At 45.0% G+C, this 23,820-nt stretch overlaps 1 protein-coding gene across 1 annotated transcript in view; it reads left to right on the top strand.

Moving 5' to 3' along the window:
- Positions 1-23,820, top strand: part of MICU1 (mitochondrial calcium uptake 1) — a 641,385-nt gene that overhangs the window by 116,436 nt on the left and 501,129 nt on the right. Inside the window, exon 4 of the mRNA XM_082267399.1 lies at positions 17,087-17,249. Within this exon, the coding sequence (XP_082123525.1) occupies positions 17,087-17,249 (163 nt within the window). The remainder of the gene's footprint in view (positions 1-17,086; positions 17,250-23,820) is intronic.

The following is a 23,820-nucleotide window of genomic DNA, read 5'->3' on the forward strand; positions in this document are numbered from 1 at the left end:
CACTCTTATGCCGCAGAGGATTCTCCGGTGTTTAGGGACCCTTCGGATAGGCGGGTGGAATCTCTTACTCGCCACTCCTGTATGGTGGCGGGTTCTTTGATGAAACCTGTTTTCGCCTCTGTAATGGTCTCTCAGGCTGTGGTAGAATGGGCCAAGGTGCTTAGACGCATCCTTGTGGCTGATTCCGACCCTCCTGCTACTTTGGAGATGGTGGACCAGATTATTCAGGCTGTTCTATACCAGTGTGACGCGGCCTTGGATGAGGCCCCTTTAGTCTCACGATTATCTGCTGTCGCAGTGATAATCCGTCGTATGATATGGCTAAAGAGCTGGTCGGCTGACCAGACTTCCAGGAAGACGGTGTCTGACATCCCTTATGCGGGGAATCTCCTTTTTGGGGACTCCCTGGACGAATTGGTTAAGGGGGTCACTGGGGGCAAAAGCACTCTGCTGCCCCAAGCTCCCAAGGGTACGTTTTTCCGCGGTAAGCGGGGCCCTTCCTTTAAACCAAATCAGGGGTCCTTTCGTGCCTTCAAGGCACAGGACAAGGGCAAATCCTTCAAGGGCCATGGTGGCCAGAAGAAGCCTTGGGCGGGCAAGTCCAAAGCCGCCCGCGCTGGCACGGCGGCCCAGTCCGCCTCGACCTGAAGGGGCGCCCTCACCCGTTCCAGGACGTCTGTGCAGTTTTGCCGAACCTTGGCTGTTCCGGATTCAGGACAGGTGGGTTCAGGAAATCATTCGATCAGGATACAAGATTGAATTCCTATCACGTCCAGCAGACAGGTTCTTTCCCTCCAAATCTTCATTTGACCCCAGATCGTTTACAAGATCTTCAACCGGCGGTTCAGGATCTCCTCGTCCCATGGGGTGATCGTCCCGGTGCTGCATCAGGACAGATTTCGGAGGTTTTACTTGATTCTGTTCAGAGTGCCCAGAAAAGAGGGCAAGGTATGTCCGATTCTGGACTTGAAGGCTCTGAACCGCTTCGCGCAGGTTCAAAAGTTCCGTATGGAATCCCCTCGTTCAGTGGTAGCCTCCCTGAGCCCGGGAGATTTCCTGGCTTCAATCGACCTCAAGGATGCCTATCTGCACATCCCCATATTCGAGGGTCATCAGAGGTACCTCCGAATCGCAGAGGAACACTATCGGTTTGTGGCGTTACCTTTCGGTCTTGCTTCGGCTCCAAGGGTGTTTACCAAAGTGTTGGCTCCTGTTCTGGCCCTGTTGCGGGCACAGGGAATTGCGATCTTGGGATACTTGGACGATCTCCTGTTAAGATCGAGTTCCAGTCCGATTCTGTTGCGCGATCTGTCAACCACGGTTCAGACGCTCCAGGAGTTCGGGTGGACCATCAACTTTCAGTAGTTGACTTTGTCCCCTTCTGTTCGCCTCCATTACTTGGGGATGGTCCTGTATTCCGCCCAAGCAAAAGTCTTTCTGCCGGTTGACAAACTCCGGACTCTGCAGAACGACATCAGGTCCCTCAAGGACAACGAATCCTCATCGCTCAGGACTTGCATGCGGTCCCTGGGGTTGATGGTGTCAGCCTTCGAGGCAATACCATTTGCACAGTTCCACACACGATCTCTTCAAGCGGAGATTCTGGCCAGATGGGACAGGCATCCTCATTCATTGGAAAGGAGGATATCTTTGAGTCACCAAATCAGAGAGGATCTTCTGTGGTGGCTCCAGTCTCCGGCTCTGACAGAGGGGAAATCCTTCCCGCCGTTGTTGTGGACAGTGATCACCACGGACGCCAGCCTGTCGGGCTGGGGTGGCATTCTGGGCACTCTGTCTGCCCAGGGCACTTGGTCAGAGGAAGAGTCCTCCCTGGCAATAAACATCTTGGAACTGCGAGCGATCAGACTATGCTTGCTCCGTTGGTCAGATCATCTTCGGGGCCGCCCTGTGCGGGTGCAGACGGACAACGCAACTGCGGTGGCTTACATTTATCACCAAGGGGGCACCAGGAGTGCTCGGGCAGCCCAGGAAGTGACCAAAATTCTGTCTTGGGCCAAGACGCAGGTCCCGTTGATCTCGGTAGTTCACATTCCAGGTGTAAAGAACCGGCAGGCCGATTATCTGAGCCGCCAGACCCTGGACCAGAGGGAATGGTCCTTACACCCGGAGGTGTTTTGAGATGCTGTGTGCGCGTTGGGGATCCCCGGACAAGGTGGCAAGAACGCGCGATCCTCTGGCAGACGCCTCGGATGCGCTGGTGGTGCCTTGGAATCGGTATCGACTGATTTATTTATGCCTTCTCCCCGATTCAGTTGTTGTCCAGGTTCCTTTGCAGGTTGGTCTCGGAACCGAAGTTGGTGATTCTGGTGGCCCCGGTCTTGGTAGGCTGACATCATACAACTGGTCGTCGAGCCTCCCTGGTGGCTCCCGTTATGAGATGATCTACTGTCTCAGGGACCGATCTTCCGTCCTGCTTTACAGTCACTGGCTTTAACGGCGTGGCTGTTAAAAGCCAGGTCCTGAGAGATCGGGGTCTCTCGTCGGTGGTCATTTCTACCCTGCTCAAGGCTAGGAAGGCCTCGTCCGGTAAGATCTATTACCGTACTTGGAAGGCTTATTTTGCCTGGTGTGAATCAAGGGGCTTCCATCCTCGCTCCTTTTCGGTGGCGAGGGTGTTAGCCTTCCTGCAATCTGGTGTGGACCAGCGTCTTGGGCTGACCACTATTAAGGGTCAGTTGTCTGCACTGCCAATCCTTTTCCAGCGCCCTTTGGCGTCAAATTCTTTGATACACACCTTTACATAGAAACATAGAAACATAGAATGTGTCGGCAGATAAGAACCATTTGGCCCATCTAGTCTGCCCAATATATCTGAATCCTATGAATAGTCCCTGGCCCTATCTTATATGAAGGATAGCCTTATGCCTATCCCATGCATGCTTAAACTCCTTCACTGTATTTGCAGCTAACACTTCTGCAGGAAGGTTATTCCATGCATCCACTACTCTCTCAGTAAAGTAATACTTCCTCATATTACTTTTAAACCTTTGCCCCTCTAATTTAAAATTGTGTCCTCTTGTGGTAGTTTTTCTTCTTTTAAATATGCTCTCCTCCTTTACCGAGCTGATACCCTTTATGTATTTAAAAGTTTCTATCATATCCCCTCTGTCTCTTCTTTCTTCCAAGCTATACATGTTAAGGTCCTTTAACCTTTCCTGGTAAGTTTTTTTCCTGCAATCCATGTACTAGTTTAGTAGCTCTTCTCTGAACTCTCTCTAGAGTATCTAATATCCTTCTGGAGATATGGCCTCCAGTACTGCGCACAATACTCCAAGTGAGGTCCCACTAGTGTTCTGTACAGCGGCATAAGCACTTCTCTCTTTCTACTGCTTATACCTCTCCCTATACATCCAAGCATTCTGCTGGCATTTCGTGCTGCTCTATTACATTGTCTTCCCACCTTTAAGTCTTCTGAAATAATTACTCCTAAATCCCTTTCCTCAGATACTGAGGTCAGGACTGTGTCAAATATTCTATATTCTGTCCTTGGGTTTTTACGCCCCAGGTGCATTATCTTGAGATTCCTCTGCCTGTGCTGTCACAGAAGGTTGCCTTTCTGGTGGCGATCACATCTGCCCGCAGAGTGTCGGAGTTGGCGGCCCTGTCTTGCCGCTCTCCTTACCTGGTTGTTCATAGGGATAAGGCGGTCTTGCGACCTCACCAATCTTTCCTTCCTAAGGTGGTATCCGATTTTGACCTTAACGAGGATGTTGTCTTGCCTTCGCTGTGTGGGAATCCTAAGCATCCTAAGGAGTTTGCCTTACATTCCTTGGATGTAGTCCGGGCGATCAAGGTGTCGCCTACTGAATCCTTCAGAAGGTCGGATTCTCTTTTTGTCCTTCCCGAGGGCCCTCGGAACGGTATAGGTGCATCTGCGGCAACCATTTCAAAATGGATCAGACAGACGGTTGTACAGGCCTATTTGATTAGGGAATGGGTACCGCCCTTCCCTGCCAAGGCGCACTGAGCGGTGAGTGCGTCATGTGCCTTCCGGCATCAAGCTTCGGTGGCCCAGGTGTGCAAGGCAGCCACTTGGTCGTCCGTGCACACTTTTTCCAAATTTTACAAACTTAACGTTTTGGCATCGGCAGATGCCTCCTTTGGCCGAAAAGTCCTGTGTGCGGCAGTGTCTTGAGGGGGACATGGCATTAGCCTGTCCCTATCTGTTGGGGTTTGTTTTCCCCTTTGTTGATTTGCTTTCCTGGGTTTGTTGCTCCTGTTGAGCTTTTTTGTTACCCAGCGTTTTTGCCTTTCTGGTTCAGATAAGATTCCTTTCTCTGACCTGGGTGGTGCGTTGCCTTTGTGACGGTTGCGCTTCCCACCCCTCATGTCTACACTGCTTTGGGACATCCCATAAGTGAAGACTGTATGAGTGGGCGGCGACTGTCAGAGGACTCAGAGAAAGGAATTTTACGGTAAGATTTTACAAAATTTCAGTTTTTTACATCGTCTTTGGGAATGCAGGCATCCAAATTTATGTTCATTCTAAAAAAGTAGATTATTGTCCCATATTGAATGTATACATTTATTTGTCCCTAAAGGACCAGACCATGTAGTCTGATGTTTTCACCACTTTTATAAAGACCTTCTCTTCTGGTAAATGGTCAGCGAGTGGGCCTTTGCACCATTTGAGGCTGATAGGTAACTGCTCAGATACCCAATATCTGATCATTCATGTGTTTTTTATTAAATATTGAAGCTTAAATTCACTTTACAATATGAAGTAAATTATCGCTTTACAGATCCACTTTTTGTTTTAGTGCTGTGTCAGCAGCTCAGTCATCATCAGATAATTTATTGGTTTTAACTTGCTGATCACTGACCATTGCTTTTTTTCTCACTGTCTAACACACACACACCTCTAAAGGATGTAGATTTTGTCTAGAAAACCTACCTATGGTGGTAAACCTCCTATATAGTTTTAAAAATAGGTACCTAAAATTGGCCTACAGCCAGACAACAAAATAATTTTACTATTGCATAAAATGACTAACTTTTTGCTACTTGCATTCAGGACGTGTGGAAGCTGTGCCCTAAAATGCAAACAAGGCAAATGACTTGTCACCAGTATTGCCTGTATGATGACCTTTTCCTGACTTACAGTGCTTTGTTTTCCACTTTGTTGCTTTGTGCCAGTGGCTATCCTGGTAAAGGAGCAGAGCTTTCCTTATTTCAGAGCTGCTCTCATGATGAATGATTATTAAAAAAGCAGCAGTGGATGTGTAGAGAGCACAGATTCACATAATAGATGTGGCAGAAGAAGTGAAATTTTTGTACTGTAGGTACAGCTTCTTCTCCTGCAGGGACAACAGGGGGGTAGCGGGCCCAGCAAAGACATTTATTCAAAAGTATCAAAACTTTGAAGACTGGCAGTCAGAGGTATTACGTAGTACCTTTTTATGGTTTTATATTGCAAATATACAACTATTAGGCTACTGAACAGCAGTGCCTAAGCATAGTCACGTGTCAGGAAGTTCACTGCCATTTTCCAGTAGGAGTTCAAGGTACAAGAGCTACATTTCCAAAGGCAGTATTAACCTTTATAGATTCTCCTGTTACGATAGAAAATCTTTTTTTATAGGTTTTACATTTTGGCCTAATTTAGCCCTGGTTCACACCAGTACAGCTTTGAAATTTCTCTGTTTCATTGTGATTTCCAGGCAGCGTAATTTGGATCTCCGGTTCCATTGCTGCATGCAACTTCATTTACAGTGTCTTGAAAGAATATTTATACCCCTTGAAATTTTCCACATTTTGTCACATTACAACCAAAAATGTAAATTTATTTTATTGGGATTTTATGTGATAGACCAACACAAAGTGGCACATAATTGTGAAGTGTAAGGAAAATCATAAATGGTTTTCAACATTTTTTTTACCAAAATGTGTGTCATGCATTTGTATTCAGACCCCTTTACTTTAGTGTACTGTATTGAATACAGTATATTCTGGGCTGAAGGAATGCACACAGATGCTGCTCTGTTAAAGGTAAATCTCCACCTCTCAAAGGTTGCCTACCTCTGCTCTAAGGAATTCAAAAGAATTGAAGAGGACAGCTAAGAATAGACAAGTTAGGATGTGAGAGTACCACTTACTGGCTGAAAATGTATACAAAAGCTAAATGACCAGGCAGCAATCAACTTCTGTTCCTTTATGCCTATCAAAAGACTTGAGGAGATGGTGACACCATTGCACTACAAGTGACACCACTTCCTTCTTGAATGACTCTTTGCCTATGGCTTTAGAGTCCACATATTTTGGTAAGCGCTCCTGACTCTATTTTCTGGTGATGGTCGCACTTAGGGTGATAATTGCCTGTTTTTGACCACGTGAAGTTCTTCCTTTGATCGGATATGGACTTTATATCCTGGAGCACCTTTTTTTTCCATAAGATTGAGGACTTTAATCATCCTTTTCTGCATTCTAATTTGTTTGATGGAATTGATTCATTTCCACAATTGTCACACTCTATATGTATTTATATTGCACATATTTGGACTTTATTTGAATTTTCTTTTTTGCATATTTGCTATTTTGCATTTTTTTGCACAATTCTATGCACTTTATGGATAATGATATCTTTGATATACACAATTGTATATGATTCTATGCAATACTTTTTTTTCATTAGGAGCTGGTTGCTTAGTACCACAGCACTTTTTCCCTTTTTTCACTCCTTTTACAACATTGTTGTGTTGTGGTGCTTGCAGCTGTTTTTTATGACAGTAGCGCAGTCATTTTTATTTATATGCAGTAAAATCTAGTGGAACCAATTGCCTTTATATTTAGTAAAATCTAGTGGAACCAATTGCCTTTTAGATATCACCTAATTATTAAGTAGAGTCCACCTGTGTGTAGTTTAATTGCAGCTTAAATACAGCTGTTCTGTGAAACCCTCCGAGGTTTGTTAGAGAACCTTAGTGAACAAACCACATCATGAAGGTCAAAGAACACACCACACAGGTCAGGGATAAGTTTAAAGCAGTCTTGAGTTATAAATAAAATTTCCAAGCTTTGAACATCTCATGGAGCACTGTTCAACCCATCATCTGAAAATGGAAAGAGTATGGCACAACAGCAAATCCTAAGAAGATATGGCCATCCACCAAAACTTACAGGCTGGGCAATGAGCGCATTAATCCAAGAAGCTGCCAAGGGGCCCATGGTAACTCTGAAAGAGCTGCAGAGCTCCACATCTCAGGTGGGAGAATCTGTCCACAGGACAACTATTAGCCGTGCTTTCCACAAATCTGACCTTTATGGAAGAGTGGCAAGAAGAAAGCCAGTCCCGCTGGCAATTTGCAAGAAGCCATGTGGGGGACACAGTAAACCTGTGGAAGAAGGTGCTCTGGTCTGATGTAACCAAAATTGAACTTTCTCTATCGCTCATTGACAGACGTAGTCTTCTTGATTCTCAAGAGCTGGGTTATGTTGTCTCCGCAGGAGTAGGACTAGGCAGAATGACAAAACGTTCTGGCTCCACCCTAGGGGGCAGTCCCTGAGGGTATATCCTCCCTCTCTCTGCTACAGGGAATCAGTTTTTTTCTGTCTAGTCAGGAGTAAGGACCTAAGTTCCTTGCTGGGATCTTTTGGTCCTGGCAAGACTTTTTTTCTTTAAGAAAAAGACATTTTTTAGGTAGTTTTCTCCAGTGTTTTTTTCCTGTGAGATCTTCAAACAAAAATGCCGGACTGGGCGACACTTGTGGTCACCCCAGCCGGCCTACGAGCGCGTGCAGACCAGGCATTGCGCTTGGTCGGCCGCGACATATTCAAGTAAGTATGCGGGGCCGGGCGACGGGCTGGATGTGAGATCCAGTGGTCACCCCGGTTTCTGCCTAAAAGCGCGTGCAGACCAGTGCGCTGAGTCGGCCGCGACGGAGTCCCAGTAAAGGGACTGACTTTGCGAGTTAAAAGCTCGCTTGGACGCCAGGACCAGAGAGTCGAGGCGTCCACAAACCCCCACCTCGGTGGAGAGGGTATTATGAAGAGAGGGTGCCTGTCGGTTCGGTATGGTGAGTAAAACGTTCCCTTTTTTCCTCATTTATGAGGCAGTATATATTATGGGCCCCTCCATATATGGTCAGTATATATCTGACACTTACAAGTCCCCCTTGTAATACAGCATGTGTTTGTGGGAAGTGGACTTGGTTCAAGAGCTAACACTCTACCCAGCAGACTGTAACATTACAGCAAACTTAGGAGGTATAATCCTACCTTATGTGCAGTGTATCTCTATAGATCCATATGTCACCTCTCAGCAGAGTGCAGGTGGATGTGCTGGGAAGACGATATCGGCGGTCCGCCGCCATTTTGCCGTAGACCGAATGCATGTATGTCCTCAGGTCACGCCGGCCGCCATGTTTTTGGAGTCTTATGTCTCTTCTATGGGGGCGGCCATGTTTTGTGAGCCCAGCTTCCTCGTGGAGGGCTGGGAACGCCGGAAGGCGTACACAGGGGGCGGAGCCACGCCTTCTGCCCGGGAAAAAGCAAACAGCTCCTTCCAGTCTGTGTAAGACAGACGCTGGCTGCAGTTTGTTGGAAACTGCACTGCATCGGTTGGTGAGCCTTGGGGGTCCCTCTCTCTCTCTCTGGGATCGAGAAGCAGGTACTCTGAGGGGCGCTATTGCGCTAGGGGGAGACACACAAAAAAAAAAAAAAAAAAAAGGTTTTTTTGTTTATTGCTGGCAAAAGTGTCCTGTATTAACATGGACCCTGCCACTCATGTATCTCCTCCGGATCCCCTCGAGGGGTCTGCGGGATCCTCCAGCACCCCATTGACAATTGAATCTTTGTCAGCCATTATGGAAACTTTTGTGTCCCGGGTGGAAGTGGCTTGTCAGGGACAGGGCGCAAGAAAGCGACCCCCGCCTAACCCCTTATTATCTGAAACCTCGGATTCAGACTCTGAGCCTATTTCTGCAGTTGCAGGTACTTCATCTGGTATTGGTGTCTCGGGTCCTGTCTCTTCAGACAGTGAGGAGGATGTTTCGGCATCTGCCATAGCCCGAGAGGAAGCGTTGGTAAACGCACTCATTGTATCTGTTCAAGAGACTTTAAGGTTACAGGGTATTCCATCAGAAATAGCTGAAACTGAGATCCCTTTTGGGACTAAAAAGCGCATCAAAGTGGCAAAGGTTTTTCCATTGCCCAAATGTTTTGGCAATCCAATCGATGAAGAATGGCGTCTGCCAAAACGCACTTTTAATATTTCCAAACGCATTGACAGGCGTTATCCGTTTGAGGAAACCCTTATTAAGAAATGGACAGAACCACCTGTGGTGGATTCACCAATTGCTAGATTGAATAAAGCCACGGTTATTCCTTTAGAAGACGCTCCGTCTTTTAAAGATCCAGTGGATCGCAAGATAGAAGCTATGTCTCGCACCATGTTTTCCTTGATTGGATCAGCTTTCAGGCCAATAATTGCTATTGGTCTGGTTTCGCAGGCTGTAACTGAATGGACCAAGTGGTTACGCCGGGACTTAGAAGAAGTCCCTCAGGCGGTATCAGATTTGTTGGAACAAATGATACAGGGGTTACAGTTTGTATGTGATGCGGCGTTAGACGCCACTCCATTAATGGCGCGAGCATCAGTCTCAGCAGTGGTTCTCAGGCGTACACTGTGGCTAAAAGGTTGGATAGCCGACCAAGGTTCCAAAAAAGCATTGGCTAATATCCCCTTTTCAGGAGAACGTCTATTTGGAGCCAACTTAGATGAGATTATTAAGGATCTCACCGGTGGAAAAAGCACCTTTTTACCGCAAAATTTTAAAGGTAGAGGAACTCGTCAAAGACGAGGGCCTTCTTTTTCTGCTCACAAGAGGTTTTTTCGTCCAGCGGGTGAAAAAACTAAGTCCTCCAGGGTTCCTACAGGAGGCGTCAGGGGTCGTTGGTCGGGCAAGCAAAAGCCCGCCCCCTCCAGACCTGAAGATAAACCATCCAAAGCCTGAAGGTGCGCCCCCACCCATAACTGGGGTGGGGGGACGTCTTCGCCGGTTCCCGGATCCATGGCTTTCCAGAATCCCGGACAAATGGGTTTGCGAAGTCATAAAGTCAGGGTACAAGATCGAGTTTCGATCTCTCCCACCGGCGCGATTCTTCCCTTCCAATATCCGACTATCACCGGATCGTCTAGAAGATCTGCGGAGAGCAGTCACAGATCTACTACTACAAGGAGTGGTAGTCCACGTTCCTTGGACAGAACGGTTTCAAGGGTTTTATTCAAACCTGTTTACAATACCCAGGAAAGAGGGCAAAGTGCGTCCAATTCTGGACTTAAGAGCACTCAATTCTTTCGTCAACATAAGAAGATTCAGAATGGAGTCCATTCGCACGGTAGCAGCCTTCCTGCATCCAGGGGATGTCCTAGCGTCCATAGACATCAAGGACGCCTATCTTCACATTCCCATTTTCGCAGGACATCAGCGTTTTCTACGCTTTTCCGTAGAGGAGAACCACTATCAGTTTGTGGCGTTACCTTTCGGTCTCGCCACGGCTCCGCGGGTCTTCACAAAAGTGTTGGCCCCAATGTTGGCACTTCTGCGCCAAAGAGGTATATCGATTCTAGGTTACCTAGACGATCTTCTGCTTCATGCAGAGTCTCCTCAGACCTTGCTACAAAACATAGAAATTACTATGATTTCTTTACAGGAATTCGGGTGGCTGGTGAACCAGCAAAAGTCTTTTCTGGTTCCCACCCAGAGGCTCGAATATCTGGGTCTAATTCTAGACACAGTCAGGACAAGAGTGTTTCTTCCGGTAGGGAAACTTCGAAAGATTCAATCAGCAGTCCAGTTGTTACTGTCCAACAGCTGGTCTTCCCTTCGGACTTGCATGAGGGTTCTGGGGTTGATGGTGGCTTCCTTCGAAGCAGTCCCATTTGCCCAGTCCCATACCCGAATTCTTCAGCAAGAGATTCTCCTCAGATGGAATCGGAATCCGGAATCCCTGGACAATCAAATACGATTGAGCAAACAGACCAGAGAGTCTCTGGTTTGGTGGCTTCGGTCTCCAATGCTCAGCCAGGGAAAGTCATTTCTGCCAATATATTGGACGATAGTGACCACGGATGCCAGTCTATCCGGATGGGGAGGAATTCTCGGTCAATTATCTGCCCAGGGACTTTGGTCCCCGGAAGAATCCAGATTACCGATAAATGTATTGGAACTGAGAGCGATCAGACTTTGTCTGATTCACTGGACCGAGCAGCTCCAGGGCAGCCCGGTTCGGATCCAGTCGGACAATGCCACGGCCGTGGCTTATGTCAATCACCAGGGGGGCACCAAGAGTGTCCGAGCGGCCAAAGAAGTGGCTTGCATTCTTCGCTGGGCGGAACGATTTGTTCCAGCAATCTCTGCGGTGTTCATTCCGGGGGTGGAGAATTGGCAGGCAGATTATCTCAGCCGTCAGACCCTGGATCAGGGGGAATGGTCCCTCCATCCAGACGTTTTCCACCAGTTGTGCCTACGGTGGGGCACCCCGGATGTGGATCTGTTGGCATCACGATTCAACAGGAAAGTTCAGAGATTCGTGGCTCGCTCCCGCGATCCTCTAGCAGAAACCGCAGACGCACTGATCGCCCCGTGGGGGCAATACCAGCTAATATATGCCTTCCCTCCTCTCGCGTTACTGCCAAGACTTCTTCGCAGGGTAGAGGAGGAAGGAATCCCAGTAATCCTGGTAGCTCCGGACTGGCCTCGTCGAGCTTGGTACGCCGACATGGTCAGACTGGTGGCGGACGTCCCGTGGAGACTTCCTCTCAGAGAGGATCTACTGTCTCAGGGACCGATCTTCCATCCTGCTTTACGATCGCTGGCTTTAACGGCCTGGCTATTGAGACCCAGGTGCTGAAGGACAAAGGTTTGTCAGCTTCAGTTATTCCTACTCTAGTTGAAGCAAGGAAAGCGACTTCCAGAAAGATTTATCATCGCACATGGAAGTCCTACATTGCATGGTGTGAACCTTTGGGGTTCCGTCCTCGGTCTTATTCGATTAGTCGAATATTGGCTTTTCTGCAACAAGGGGTTGAGCAGAAACTGGCCTTGAGTACTATCAAGGGTCAGGTCTCAGCATTAGCCATCTTCTTTCAGAAGCCTTTGGCTACTCATTCCTTGGTGCGGAATTTCATCCAGGGGGTGCGACATCTGGCTCCGCCAGTGCACGCGCCGTTACCCCCCTGGGATCTTAATTTAGTGTTGTCGGTTCTTCAGAAACCTCCCTTTGAAGATATTAGGGAGATTCCTCTACCCACGTTGTCCCAGAAGGTGGCCTTCTTGGTGGCTATTACTTCTGCACGCAGGGTGTCAGAACTGGCCGCATTATCTTGTCGTTCACCATATCTGGTGGTTCATAGAGATAAGGTGGTTCTTCGTCCGAATCCATCCTTCCTACCAAAAGTAGTTTCAGAATTTCATCTGAATGAAGAAATTGTATTACCTTCCCTGTGTCCTAAGCCCAGTCATCCTCGGGAATTTGCTTTGCACTCCTTGGATGTGGTCCGGGCGATCAGGGTATACTTGAAAACGACAGACTCGTTTCGCAAGACGGATTCACTTTTTGTGATCCCAGATGGACCCAAAAAGGGGTTGCCTGCATCTGCCGCGACCATTTCCAGATGGATCAGACAGACGGTAGTGCAGGCTTATTCTATTAAGGGTCGGGAGCCCCCGTTCCCTGTTAAGGCGCACTCCACTCGGGCACTTAGTGCGTCATGGGCCTTTCGCCATCAGGCGTCAGTGGTCCAGGTGTGCAAGGCGGCTACCTGGTCGTCGGTGCATACCTTCTCTAAACATTATAAAGTTGATGTAATGGCATCGTCTGATGCCTCATTTGGCCGCAAGGTTTTGCAGGCCGCAATTTGAGGAGACCAGTGGTCTACCTCGAGGGTTTTTTCCGTTGGAAAATTTTTCTTTAGTCTCATTCTTTGTTTATAATGAGCCTTTAAAACTTCTAGTTTGGCACCGGTTGGGCCTACTAGATTGGATTTGATTTTGTCAATCCCACCCCTCATTTGTGGCACTGCTTCTGGATGTCCCAGCTCTTGAGAATCAAGAAGACTACGTCTGTCAATGAGCGATAGAGAAAAATGGATTTTTGTAAGAACTTACCGTAAAATCCTTTTCTCTTAAGCTCATTGACAGACGTAGTACCCGCCCCTCTATCATTGAGTTGGGTTAATTTCTCTGTACTGCTTTAAACAGAACTGATTCCCTGTAGCAGAGAGAGGGAGGATATACCCTCAGGGACTGCCCCCTAGGGTGGAGCCAGAACGTTTTGTCATTCTGCCTAGTCCTACTCCTGCGGAGACAACATAACCCAGCTCTTGAGAATCAAGAAGACTACGTCTGTCAATGAGCTTAAGAGAAAAGGATTTTACGGTAAGTTCTTACAAAAATCCATTTTTTTGGCCTAAAAGCAAAACGCCATGTGTGGCGGAAAACTAACACTGCACATCACCCCCACTGTGAAACATTGTAGTGGCAGCATCATGTTGTGGGGATGCTTTTTTTCAGCAGGGACAGGAAAGCTAGACAGAGTTGATGGGAAAGATGGATGGAGCCAAATATAGGGCAATCTTAGAAGAAAACCTGTTAGTCTGCAAAAGAGATTGGGTGGAGGTTCACCTTCCAGCAGGACAACGACCCTAAATATACAGTCAAAGCTACAATAGAATGGTTTTAGATCAAACCATAGTAATGTGTTAGAATTACCCAGTCGAAGTCCAGACCTAAATCCAATTGAGAATCTTTGGCAAAACTTGAAAATTTCTGTTCAGACGCTCTCCATCCAATCTGACAGAGCTATTTTGCAAAGAATGGGCAAAAATTTCTCTCTAGATGTGAAAAGCTGGTAGAGGCATCCCCAAAAAGACTTGGGGTAGTAATTGCGGTGAAAGGTGGTTCTTGACTCAGGGGTGCTGAATACAAATGCATGCCACACTTTTCAGATATTTGTAAAAACTTTTAAAAACCATGTATCATTTTTCTTCCACTTCAGAATTATGTGCCACTTTGTGTAGGTTTATCACATAAAATCCCAATAAAATACATTTAGGTTTTTGGTTGTAACATGACAAAATGTGGAAAATTTCAAGGGGTATGAATACTTTTTCAAGGCACTGTAACAGAAGTCAATGTAAGTGGTAATTCACAAAAAAAATAGTTCAGCTTGTGTTGGAGACTGCGCTGAATTAACTGGATTAGTCCGAGGTCCTGGATGGATATTCGTGTGGGCAAAAAGGAAGGAATGCCTTCCGGTGGATAGTGCCCAGTGATGGATAGTCCTCTTGGGGATTGGGCTGCTACCTTTTTTTTGTGACATTACGGTTGCTGCAGCATGTAGACTTGGTTAAAAAGAAAAGAGCGACCAGTGTTCTGAGAAATGCAACATCTAAAGTATGGTTCATAGACATTTATTCAAAAGTATCAACCTGCACACCAAACATGTGTTGGTACGTTATAGTAAACGTCTATGGTGTCCGTTTATGAAACCCAGATGAGCGGCGATCCTAATGATCGCAGCTCATCTCGGATCATTTTTTGTTTATGAAACAGATGATCGGGGGAGAACATGTTCTCCGCTGATCATCTCCACACACGGAGAAGCTGTCATTGACTGACAAACGGGCAGTTTATGAAGCTGCGATCTCCGCACTTCACTGGCAATCTGTGCCAGAATTCACACTCCCAGATTCACCAGCCCAGAGGTGGAGAATCCGGAGTGAACTGAGGGAGCCTAACTTGATTAGGCTCGGTTTCCACTACTGCGGCTACAGAGTCACGCTACTTCTAGCGTGACTCTGTAGTGTTCACTTGTTCGCGGCTTTCAGTGAGACTTGTCCCTCATTATAGAGGGAAGTCGCACTGAAGTCGGCCCAAAAGTAGTGCACAAACTACTTTTCAAGTCGCCGCAACTCAAGTCGCGGCAGTGAAAACGGGCCAAATAGAAATAAATGGCTTTTGACTTGCTGTGCGACTTGACATGTGTCAAGTCGCACAGCAAGTCGCAATAGTGGAAACCGAGCCTTGGACCTCCCCAAGAATTCAGTAAACCTGTCCCCCTTCCATATTTATGTCTAGAGAAAAAAAAAGTGCGTGTATAAATATAAAATGTGTGTGTATATAAATATTTTGTTAAGGGGACTAATTTTTTTATTAAGGGTCTCCTCTAAAAATACACGTGTATTCAGCAGTGAGAATTTACCACTGCTTAATAAATGGGCACCAGAGTGTTTCAGTGATTTTCTTATAATGTAATCTCGCTATGTCTCACGAGATTTCAGGCAGTCCATTCATTTTTACACAGATCTGTTTTCAGAGGAAAAACTTCTCCTCTTTTCTCCCTGTGAGAACAGAAGTTTTCTACTTCATAAACAGGGTGAACTGCCGAGAAGTGAACTGAGAAAAAAATTCTCGGTTTCATAAACGTACACCTATGAATCATAATTTATAAGTTGCATTTCTCTGGACAGTAGGCGCTCCTTTCCTTATCCAAAAATGTAGTTTGGGAACCTTTTTTAAAGACGCTGGGACTCCAGCCGCAACATTTTGATCTTTTCCATTGCCGGCAATAAGGTGCGCATTGGCATGTGATAATTTTACTGTCAAATTGCATGACAAATTGCCCTGGTGTGAACCAGGGCTTAAGCTTTGTAAAAGCATATACAATACTTAAAAAAAAAAAAAAAAAATGCAGAGTTTCCTGTTAATTTTAGCATATATGACATTGATTGCACTCATGTTTCTGTAAATGCACGAAGGAGTGGGAAATGTGAGAAGCCGCTTATAATATGTGTAGCTATATTGCTTCCTTGTAAATTATAGACCTCTGCTCTGAGGGCTTTTCTTGTATTTAATGCAGTTATGATAGATTCCCCCTGCTTAGGCAAATAGACTAAAGGGCATATCAAATGACCTTCATTGGAGACTTACAGCGAATGGTATGATTACCTGCATTGCAGCACAGTGAGTCCAAATCCAATTTATAGGCCTAGTGATGAAATCATCTTTTTTAGCAAGACATAGCTGTGATAAAGTGATCTTGCTTGGCACTTTCTTTTTATCACATTTTAGATGTTTCTAGACATAACCATAAACTGCGAGATGAGAACACATTGTCAAATATAGCAGAACATATGAGAATACGAAGTAAGAACGGGTAATGCACATCTGATTTCTGCAACAAAGGGAAATATCTATTTTCTTTGGCTTATAGTAGATCTAAACTCTCACAAAAAGAACACTTTGTTTTGAAAAGCAAAGTAAATAAAACATAATTGCAATATTTTTTGTTAAAGTATGCCTGATCAGGTTTTCTCTTTTGCACTGTACAGATTTGGTATGTCCTTTTGTATGAGCTTCCTGCAAATGTGTGATTGTAATGGTGACTAGAGCAAAATGTGCCGGAGTGCAATGTTGCATCTAAACTAAGTAGGCATTGTCACCCTAGGGCCAGGATTAACTGTGAGTACACCTAGCTGGTATACATTTAAAAGCAAGTCCTATTTAAAAAAAAAAATAAATAAATAAATAAATTTAAATGTTTGGACATTAAGCCCCGGTTCACACTACTGCGTGTGCGGGGTTCGCATGTCATGTCGGAGCGCACTGCTCCGACATGACATGCGATCAGCTGTGCGGTGCGAGTATAGCCATACAGTTTGTATGGCTAAATTCGCATCGCACCCGCAGCAAACACGCACAGGAGGCTTTTTTGCTGCCGCATCAGGATCGGATCGCACAGCGGTTCACTCTTGTGCGATCCGATCCTGTGCGAACTGCACGATCGCACTGCGATATGCGATCAAACTGGGGGTGTCGTTAAGATTACATTGACACCCCCAGCGGATCGCATATGGCAGTGTGAACTGCCGGGGGTGCGTGTGCGATGCGGGAACAGGCTGCGAATTCGCAGCCTTCCCGCATCGCATCAGTGTGAACCGAGCCTAAAGGAACGTGCACTACACCATTTGGCTAAAATGTTTGGGTGAAGTTGTGTAAATCAAATTTCTTTGCAGGTTAGAGTTTGTTTTAATGAATGGTTTTGATTTTTTTTTTTTTAATGATAGGTGATGGAATATGAAAACCGAATTCGAGCTTATTCAACACCAGACAAAATCTTCCGGTATTTTGCCACCCTCAAAGTGATACATGAGAGTGGGGAATCTGAAGTATTTATGACTCCTCAAGATTTTGTGCGATCAATAACACCCAATGAGAAACAGCCAGAGAGTAAGTACAAATACGTGGTGGTTGTTTTAAGATCAGAAAAAAGTATATGAATTCAAAGAGCTTGTGAGGCTTTTAATGATTTAGAACACCCATAAGTTTTAAAGCGCTTGCATGCAAAGGAACTGAGGATCAGCACTGCACCATGCACAGTGTTTTGATTTTCTCAAGGACAAATCGAAGGCTTACGTTTTTATTATTAAAACAAAAAACTCAAATTCTTCTGTTGATCTTGCTTTGCACAGCTTTCTTTTTGATAATTTAGTTATACTTAAACTATATACTGTTTTAAGCACTTTGATTAAGCGCAAAGTACTCTATTGCATAAATCTGAAACTATATATAAAGCCTTGTCAAGGCCCATTCTTTTAACCTTCTTGCTACTACGATGTATGTCATATGTGGGCAGTAGTGAGGGTTTTCAGACAAAATCCCAAGTAACACACGAGCTGTGAATATGTGCAAATCTAGCAAACTGTTGTTGGGTGGAAGCGATACAGCTGCCAAATTGCTTCTATGCACCCCCGCTGCGTTCAATCCCCAGTATGAAAAAAAAATACAATTGCACCCAAGCTCTTAAGCCTCACCCCCCTCACATGTATGCACATACAAATGTAAACGCATGGGGGGGGTACCCACATACCAAAACTTTAATTGCACTACACAGGTTACATATCACTGCACATACCATAGTGAAACTAATAATTTTAGGCCCGATATTAGCAGTTTACTCCAAACTGATGACCTGTAGGTGCTTTAAAAGCAATGCCTAAAGAAAACTAATGGTACCAAAGTTTGTTGCTAATTCATAAATGCAGGCTAATTTAAAGTAGTTCTAACGCTTACAGATTTTTTACCTTGCATTCCTTGTATTAAAGTAAAAAATGTCTTGGTAAAAGTATCACTCGACCCCCCCCCCCCCCCCCAATACTTATGAGTCCTAATTCGATCCAGCGCCATGCCTGCCCTCTTCCTTCTCCCTGTTCTCACAGGCTTGGCTGAGAGCAGCGGGGGCCATTGGCTCTTGCTGTAGACAGTCAAATCCTGTGACAAGTGAGCAGGGGCGGGGCCAAGCCACTGTCTGTGTCTGTGAACACAGGCAGCGTGGCTCAGGAGCAAACCTGCAGGTGTGCCACATTAGGCAGGGGCTTCCTGTGGTGGCACACTGAGAAGAGGAGGAGCCAGGAGTGACAGCGTAAGACCCAAGAAGGAGGTTCCAGGTTGCTCTGCAATTGTATTGCACAAAGTATGAACCTGTTTTTTTTTTTTTTTTTAAACTGAGTTTACAATCATTTTATCCACTTCCATACAGAGCAGTTAGACACCCTTCCTGCCCAGACCAATTTTCAGCTTTCAGCACTCTCACACTTTGAATGACAATTGCTTAGTCATGCTACACTGTAACCAAACAAAATTTTTATCATTTTTTTCACACAAATAGAGCTTTCTTTTGGTGGTATTTGATCACAACTGGGGTTTTTTTTTCGTGATATATGCAAAAAAAGAGCAAAAATTTTGAAAAAAAAACACTTTTTTTTAGTTTCAATTATAAAATTTTGCAAAAAATTTTTCTTCATACATTTGGGCCAAAATGTATACTGCTACATGTCTCTGGTAAAATTAACCCAAATTAGTGTATATTATTTAGTCTGTGTGAAAGTTATTGAGTCTAGAAGCTATGGTACCAATTACTGAAAATTGATCACACCAGATGTACTGACTGCCTATCTCCTTTCTTGAGGCCCTGAAATGTCAGGACAGTATAAATACCACCCAAATGACCCCTTTTTGTAAAGTAGACAGTCCAAGGTATTTAGTAAGAGGCATGGTGGGTTTTTTGAAGTTGTAATTTTTTCCCACAATTCTTGGGAAAATGAAGAAAAAAAATTTTTTTTCTTTTTTTTTCCCACAAAGTTGTCAGTTTATAAGCTATTTCTAACACATAGCATGTACACAGCAAAAATTACACCCAAAAATACATTCTGCTACTCCTTCCGAGTATGGCGATACCACATGTGTGAGACTTTTACACAGCCTGGCCACATAAAGAGACTCCACATTCAACTAGCACCTTCAGGCGTTCTAGGAGCATAAATTACACACATCATTTTCGGACTACCTATCACACTTCTGAAGGCCCTAGAGCACCAAGACAATGGAAACACCCACAAAATGACCCCATTTTGTAAAGCAAACACTCCAACGTATATTCTATGAGGCAATATGGGTCTTTTGAACGCGTCATTTTTTTCCACAAGTTTTTGGAAAATGTGGGAAAAAAATTAAAACCTTTTTTTTTTACACAAAGTTGTCAATTTATAGGATATTTCTAACACATAGCATGGAAATAGCAAAAATTACACCCCAAAATACATTCTGCTACTCCTCCTGAGTATGGCGATACCACATGTGTGAGACTTTTACACAGCCTGGCCACATAAAGAGACTCCACATTCAAGAAGCAGCTTCAGGCGTTCTAGGAGCATAAATTACACACATCATTTTCGGACTACCTATCACACTTCTGAAGGCCCTAGAGCACCAAGACAATGGAAACACCCACAAAATGACCCCATTTTGGAAAGAAAACACTCCAACGTATATTCTATGAGGCATTATGGGTCTTTTGAACGTGTCATTTTTTTCCACAAGTTTTTGGAAAATGTGGGAAAAAAATTAAAACCTTTTTTTTTTTTTTTACACAAAGTTGTCGATTTATTGGATATTCCTAACACATAGCATGTATACAGCAAAAATGACAACCCAAAATACATTCTGCCACTCCTCCTGAGTATGGCAATACCACATGTGTGAGACTTTTTCCCAGCCTAGCCATATAGAGGGACCCAACATCCAAGGAGCACTATCATGCATCCTAGCCACTTGCCTAGGCCTAGTTTTGACATTTGGTGTTTACAAGCTAAAATCAGTTGTTTTTACTAGAAAACTACTTAGAACCCCCAAACATTATATATTTTTTTTTAGCAGAGACCCTAGAGAATAAAATAGAGATTATTGCAATATTTTTTATCACACCGTATTTGCGCAGCGGTCTTCCAAACGCAATTTTTTAAAAAAAAATTCACTTTTTTTAATTAAAAAATAAGAAACCAGTAAAAATAGCACAATTTTTTTCCATAATGTGAAAGATAATGTTATGCCGAGTAAATAGATACCCAACATGTCATGCTTAAAAATTGCGCACGCTCACGGAATGGCGACAAACTTTGGTACTTAAAAATCCCCATAGGCGACATTTTAAAAATTTCTACAGGTTGCCATCTTTGAGTTACAGAGGAGGTCTAGGGCTCAAATTATTGCTCTTGCTCTAACGATCGCGGCGATACCTCACATGTGTGGTTTGAACACCGTTTACATATGTGGGCGGGGTTTCCGTATGCGTCTGCTTCTGCGCGCGAGCTAACGGGGACAGGGTGCTTTAATTTTTTTTTTTTTTTTTTTTACTATTTATTTTATTTATTATTTATTATTTTTACACCGTTTAAAAAAAAAAATTGATCATTTTTATTTCTATTACAAGGAATGTAAACATTTCTTGTAATAGAAATAGGCACGACAGGACCTCTTTTTTGTAAGATCTGGGGTCAAAAAGTCCTCAGATCTCACAAGTACACTAAAAGATAGAAAAAAAAAAAATAAATAAAATAAAATGAAAAAAAAAAGGGACCTTTAAACTGGTTGCTAGGCAACAACATTTGCCGTAGCTCCGGTCCTCCAAGACCATAGAGTCGAGTGAGGGCAAGCTTGCCCTCACTCAACATCCTGTCCATGAGGATCCGAGAACGTATATATACATTGGCCGGTTGGCAAGTGGCTAGGGACATAAATCACACACATAAATTCCTGACAACCTATCACATTGTTGAAGGCCCCTAACACATAGCATAATACATACAAAAATACATTCTGCTGAGCAAAGGATAAACAAAAAAATACCTGTGGTTTTAGCAGTGCAGTGGTTCAGGCAGCAGGCAGGAACGTAGACAGCGACAGTGAAAGGATTGTCCAGGCAGCAGGCAGGAATAGTGTCCATAGTCAGTACAGGCAGCAGGCACAGATATTGTCAGCACAGCCAAAGCATTGGTCCAGGTAGCAGGCAGGTCAGCAGCAGAAAAAGGATTGTCCATGCAGCAGGCAGGAATACTGTCCATAATTAGTACAGGCAGCAGGCAGAGATATGGTCAGTACAGCCCAATTATTGGTCCAGGTAACAGGCACATGTTCCATAAAAAGTCCTGGGTCAGTGCAGGCAGGGATATGATCAGCACAGCCAAAGTATTGGTCCAGGCAGCAGGCAGGACCATGAAGCTTAGGGCCTCGGTCGGGAAAGAATGGGGACAGGGGTAGAGGCTTCTCCCACCCAAATCGCTTTGAAGCCTCCGGACTCCAGACCCTGTTCTGAGTTTACAAACCCAGAGAAATCCAAAAACTGGTTTTCTCATATCAGAACACTATATTCTGAAGCCCCTCACAAAAGTGAGACCCCTGTGTCATTTTGAATCCCACTACTACAGTAGCAGGGCGAAGGATCAGTTTAAGTGGCAGGCAAAAAACATGGTCGTAACAGGCCGAGGTCAGTGCAGGTAAAAGGCAGAAATAGACGGTAGGCTAAGGCAAAATCCATAAACAATCCAGGGTCAGTTCACTTGAAAGGCAGAAACATGGCGGATAAACAATGCAGACGGCAGGCAGAGGCATCGTCGATAAACAGTCCAGGGTCAGTTCACTTGAAAGGCAGAAACATGGCGGATAAACAATGCAGACGGCAGGCAGAGGCATCGTCGATAAACAGTCCAGGGTCAGTTCACTTGAAAGGCAGAAACATGGCGGATAAACAATGCAGACGGCAGGCAGAGGCATCGTCGATAAACAGTCCAGGGTCAGTTCACTTGAAAGGCAGAAACATGGCGGATAAACAATGCAGACGGCAGGCAGAGACATAGTCGATATACAGGCCAGGGTCGGTTCACAAGGAAGGCAGTAATATGGTTGGTTGAGGCAGCAGGAAAATATTCAGCAGTGAAATATGGGCTAAAAGTTTAGGGCAGTGTGATATATTTTGAAGCATTCTCCAATGCAAAGGCCAGGTTGGGAGGGACAATCGGTACAATGGAAACTGGTGTCTTTCCTAATTCCTCTTTTGCCACACACCCGACACCTTTTTTGGCGTCTTCTTCCGGTTTGTGATGGTGGGATACGGAAAGGGAAATGGCGCTCATGAAGTCTGCTGACACAATCCGAACGAATGATTTCTGGGGGGGATCCTTGCTGGTAAATGAGGGCAGTGGCAATGTCTTCAATAAACTGGAGGAAGGGGATTGGTGTTGTTGTGGACTTTTTATAGATGACAAAGGCATTGTACATGGCCAAATGGAAAAAGTACATTGCAAGCTTTTTGTACCAAAAGACGGTCTTTCGTGTCGGGAGATAGGGCTGCAGCATTTGATCATTTAAATCCCCCCCCCCCCCATGTACTTATTGTACTCGTGGATGCAAGCAGGCTTTTGAACGGAACCGCGTCGTCTTCGAATTTCCACTGAGCTGTCATCGTGGATGGTGGACATGAGGTAAACGTCCTTACTGTCCCTCCACTTCAAAGCCATTACCTCCTCGTTCCTAAGGCTTGCGGATTCCCCAATTCGTAATTGAGTGGCGATAAGACTCTGCGGGAAGCCCTTCCGGTTTTTTCTTACTGTACCGCATGCCAGGGTTTTCTTCAGGTACAGGTGGCGGAAAAGGGGCAAACTGGCGTAATAGTTGTCCATATAAATATGGTACCCCTTTTGCAGCAATGGGAAGGCTAGGTCCCAGACAATCTTCCCACTTACTCCCATGTACGTTGGGCACTCAGGGGGCTGGAGCTCAGAGTCTCTGCCTTCGTACACGCGAAAGGCGTACACATATCCCGTTTTACTTTCGCAGAGCTTGTTTAGTTTTAAGCCATACCTAGCCCTCTTGCTGGGAATATACTGCTTAAATGCCAGCCGGCCTGTAAAGTGGACCAGTGATTCGTCCACAGCGATCTTTTGGTCAGGGACATAGACTTCGGGGAACCGTCTAGAAAAGTAATCAATTAGGGGGCGAATTTTGTAGAGTTTATCGTAATTGGGATCATCTCGGGGAGGGCACTGGGAATTATCGTTGAAATGCAGGAAGCGCATTATAGCATCATAGCGGGACCTGGGCATGACTGAAGAATAAATTGGCATGTGGTGGATGGGTTTGGTGGACCAATAAGAGTGCAGCTCATTTTTTTTTTTGTAACCCCCATATTGATTGTAAGGCCCAAAAACACTTTGAACTCTTCCACTGTTAGGGGTCTCCATTCAAAAGGACGGGGATGATATGAGGTGGGGTTGTTCTCGATTAAACTGTTGGGCAAAAAGATTTGTTTGGTCCACAATGTTTTGAAGGAACTCCAAAGGGAAAAATAAATTAAAAAAATCAATCAGAATAAAATTTTCGGTGTTGACCTGCAAACCTGGCTGTGCTGTGAAGGGGGGGATTGTAGCTGACCCAGAGCTAGAAGGCAGCCACAATGGGTTTGCCAAGG

Source organism: Pelophylax lessonae (genome assembly GCF_965119305.1).
Source record: "Pelophylax lessonae genome assembly, chromosome: 9".
Classification (NCBI taxonomy): Eukaryota; Metazoa; Chordata; class Amphibia; order Anura; family Ranidae; genus Pelophylax; species Pelophylax lessonae.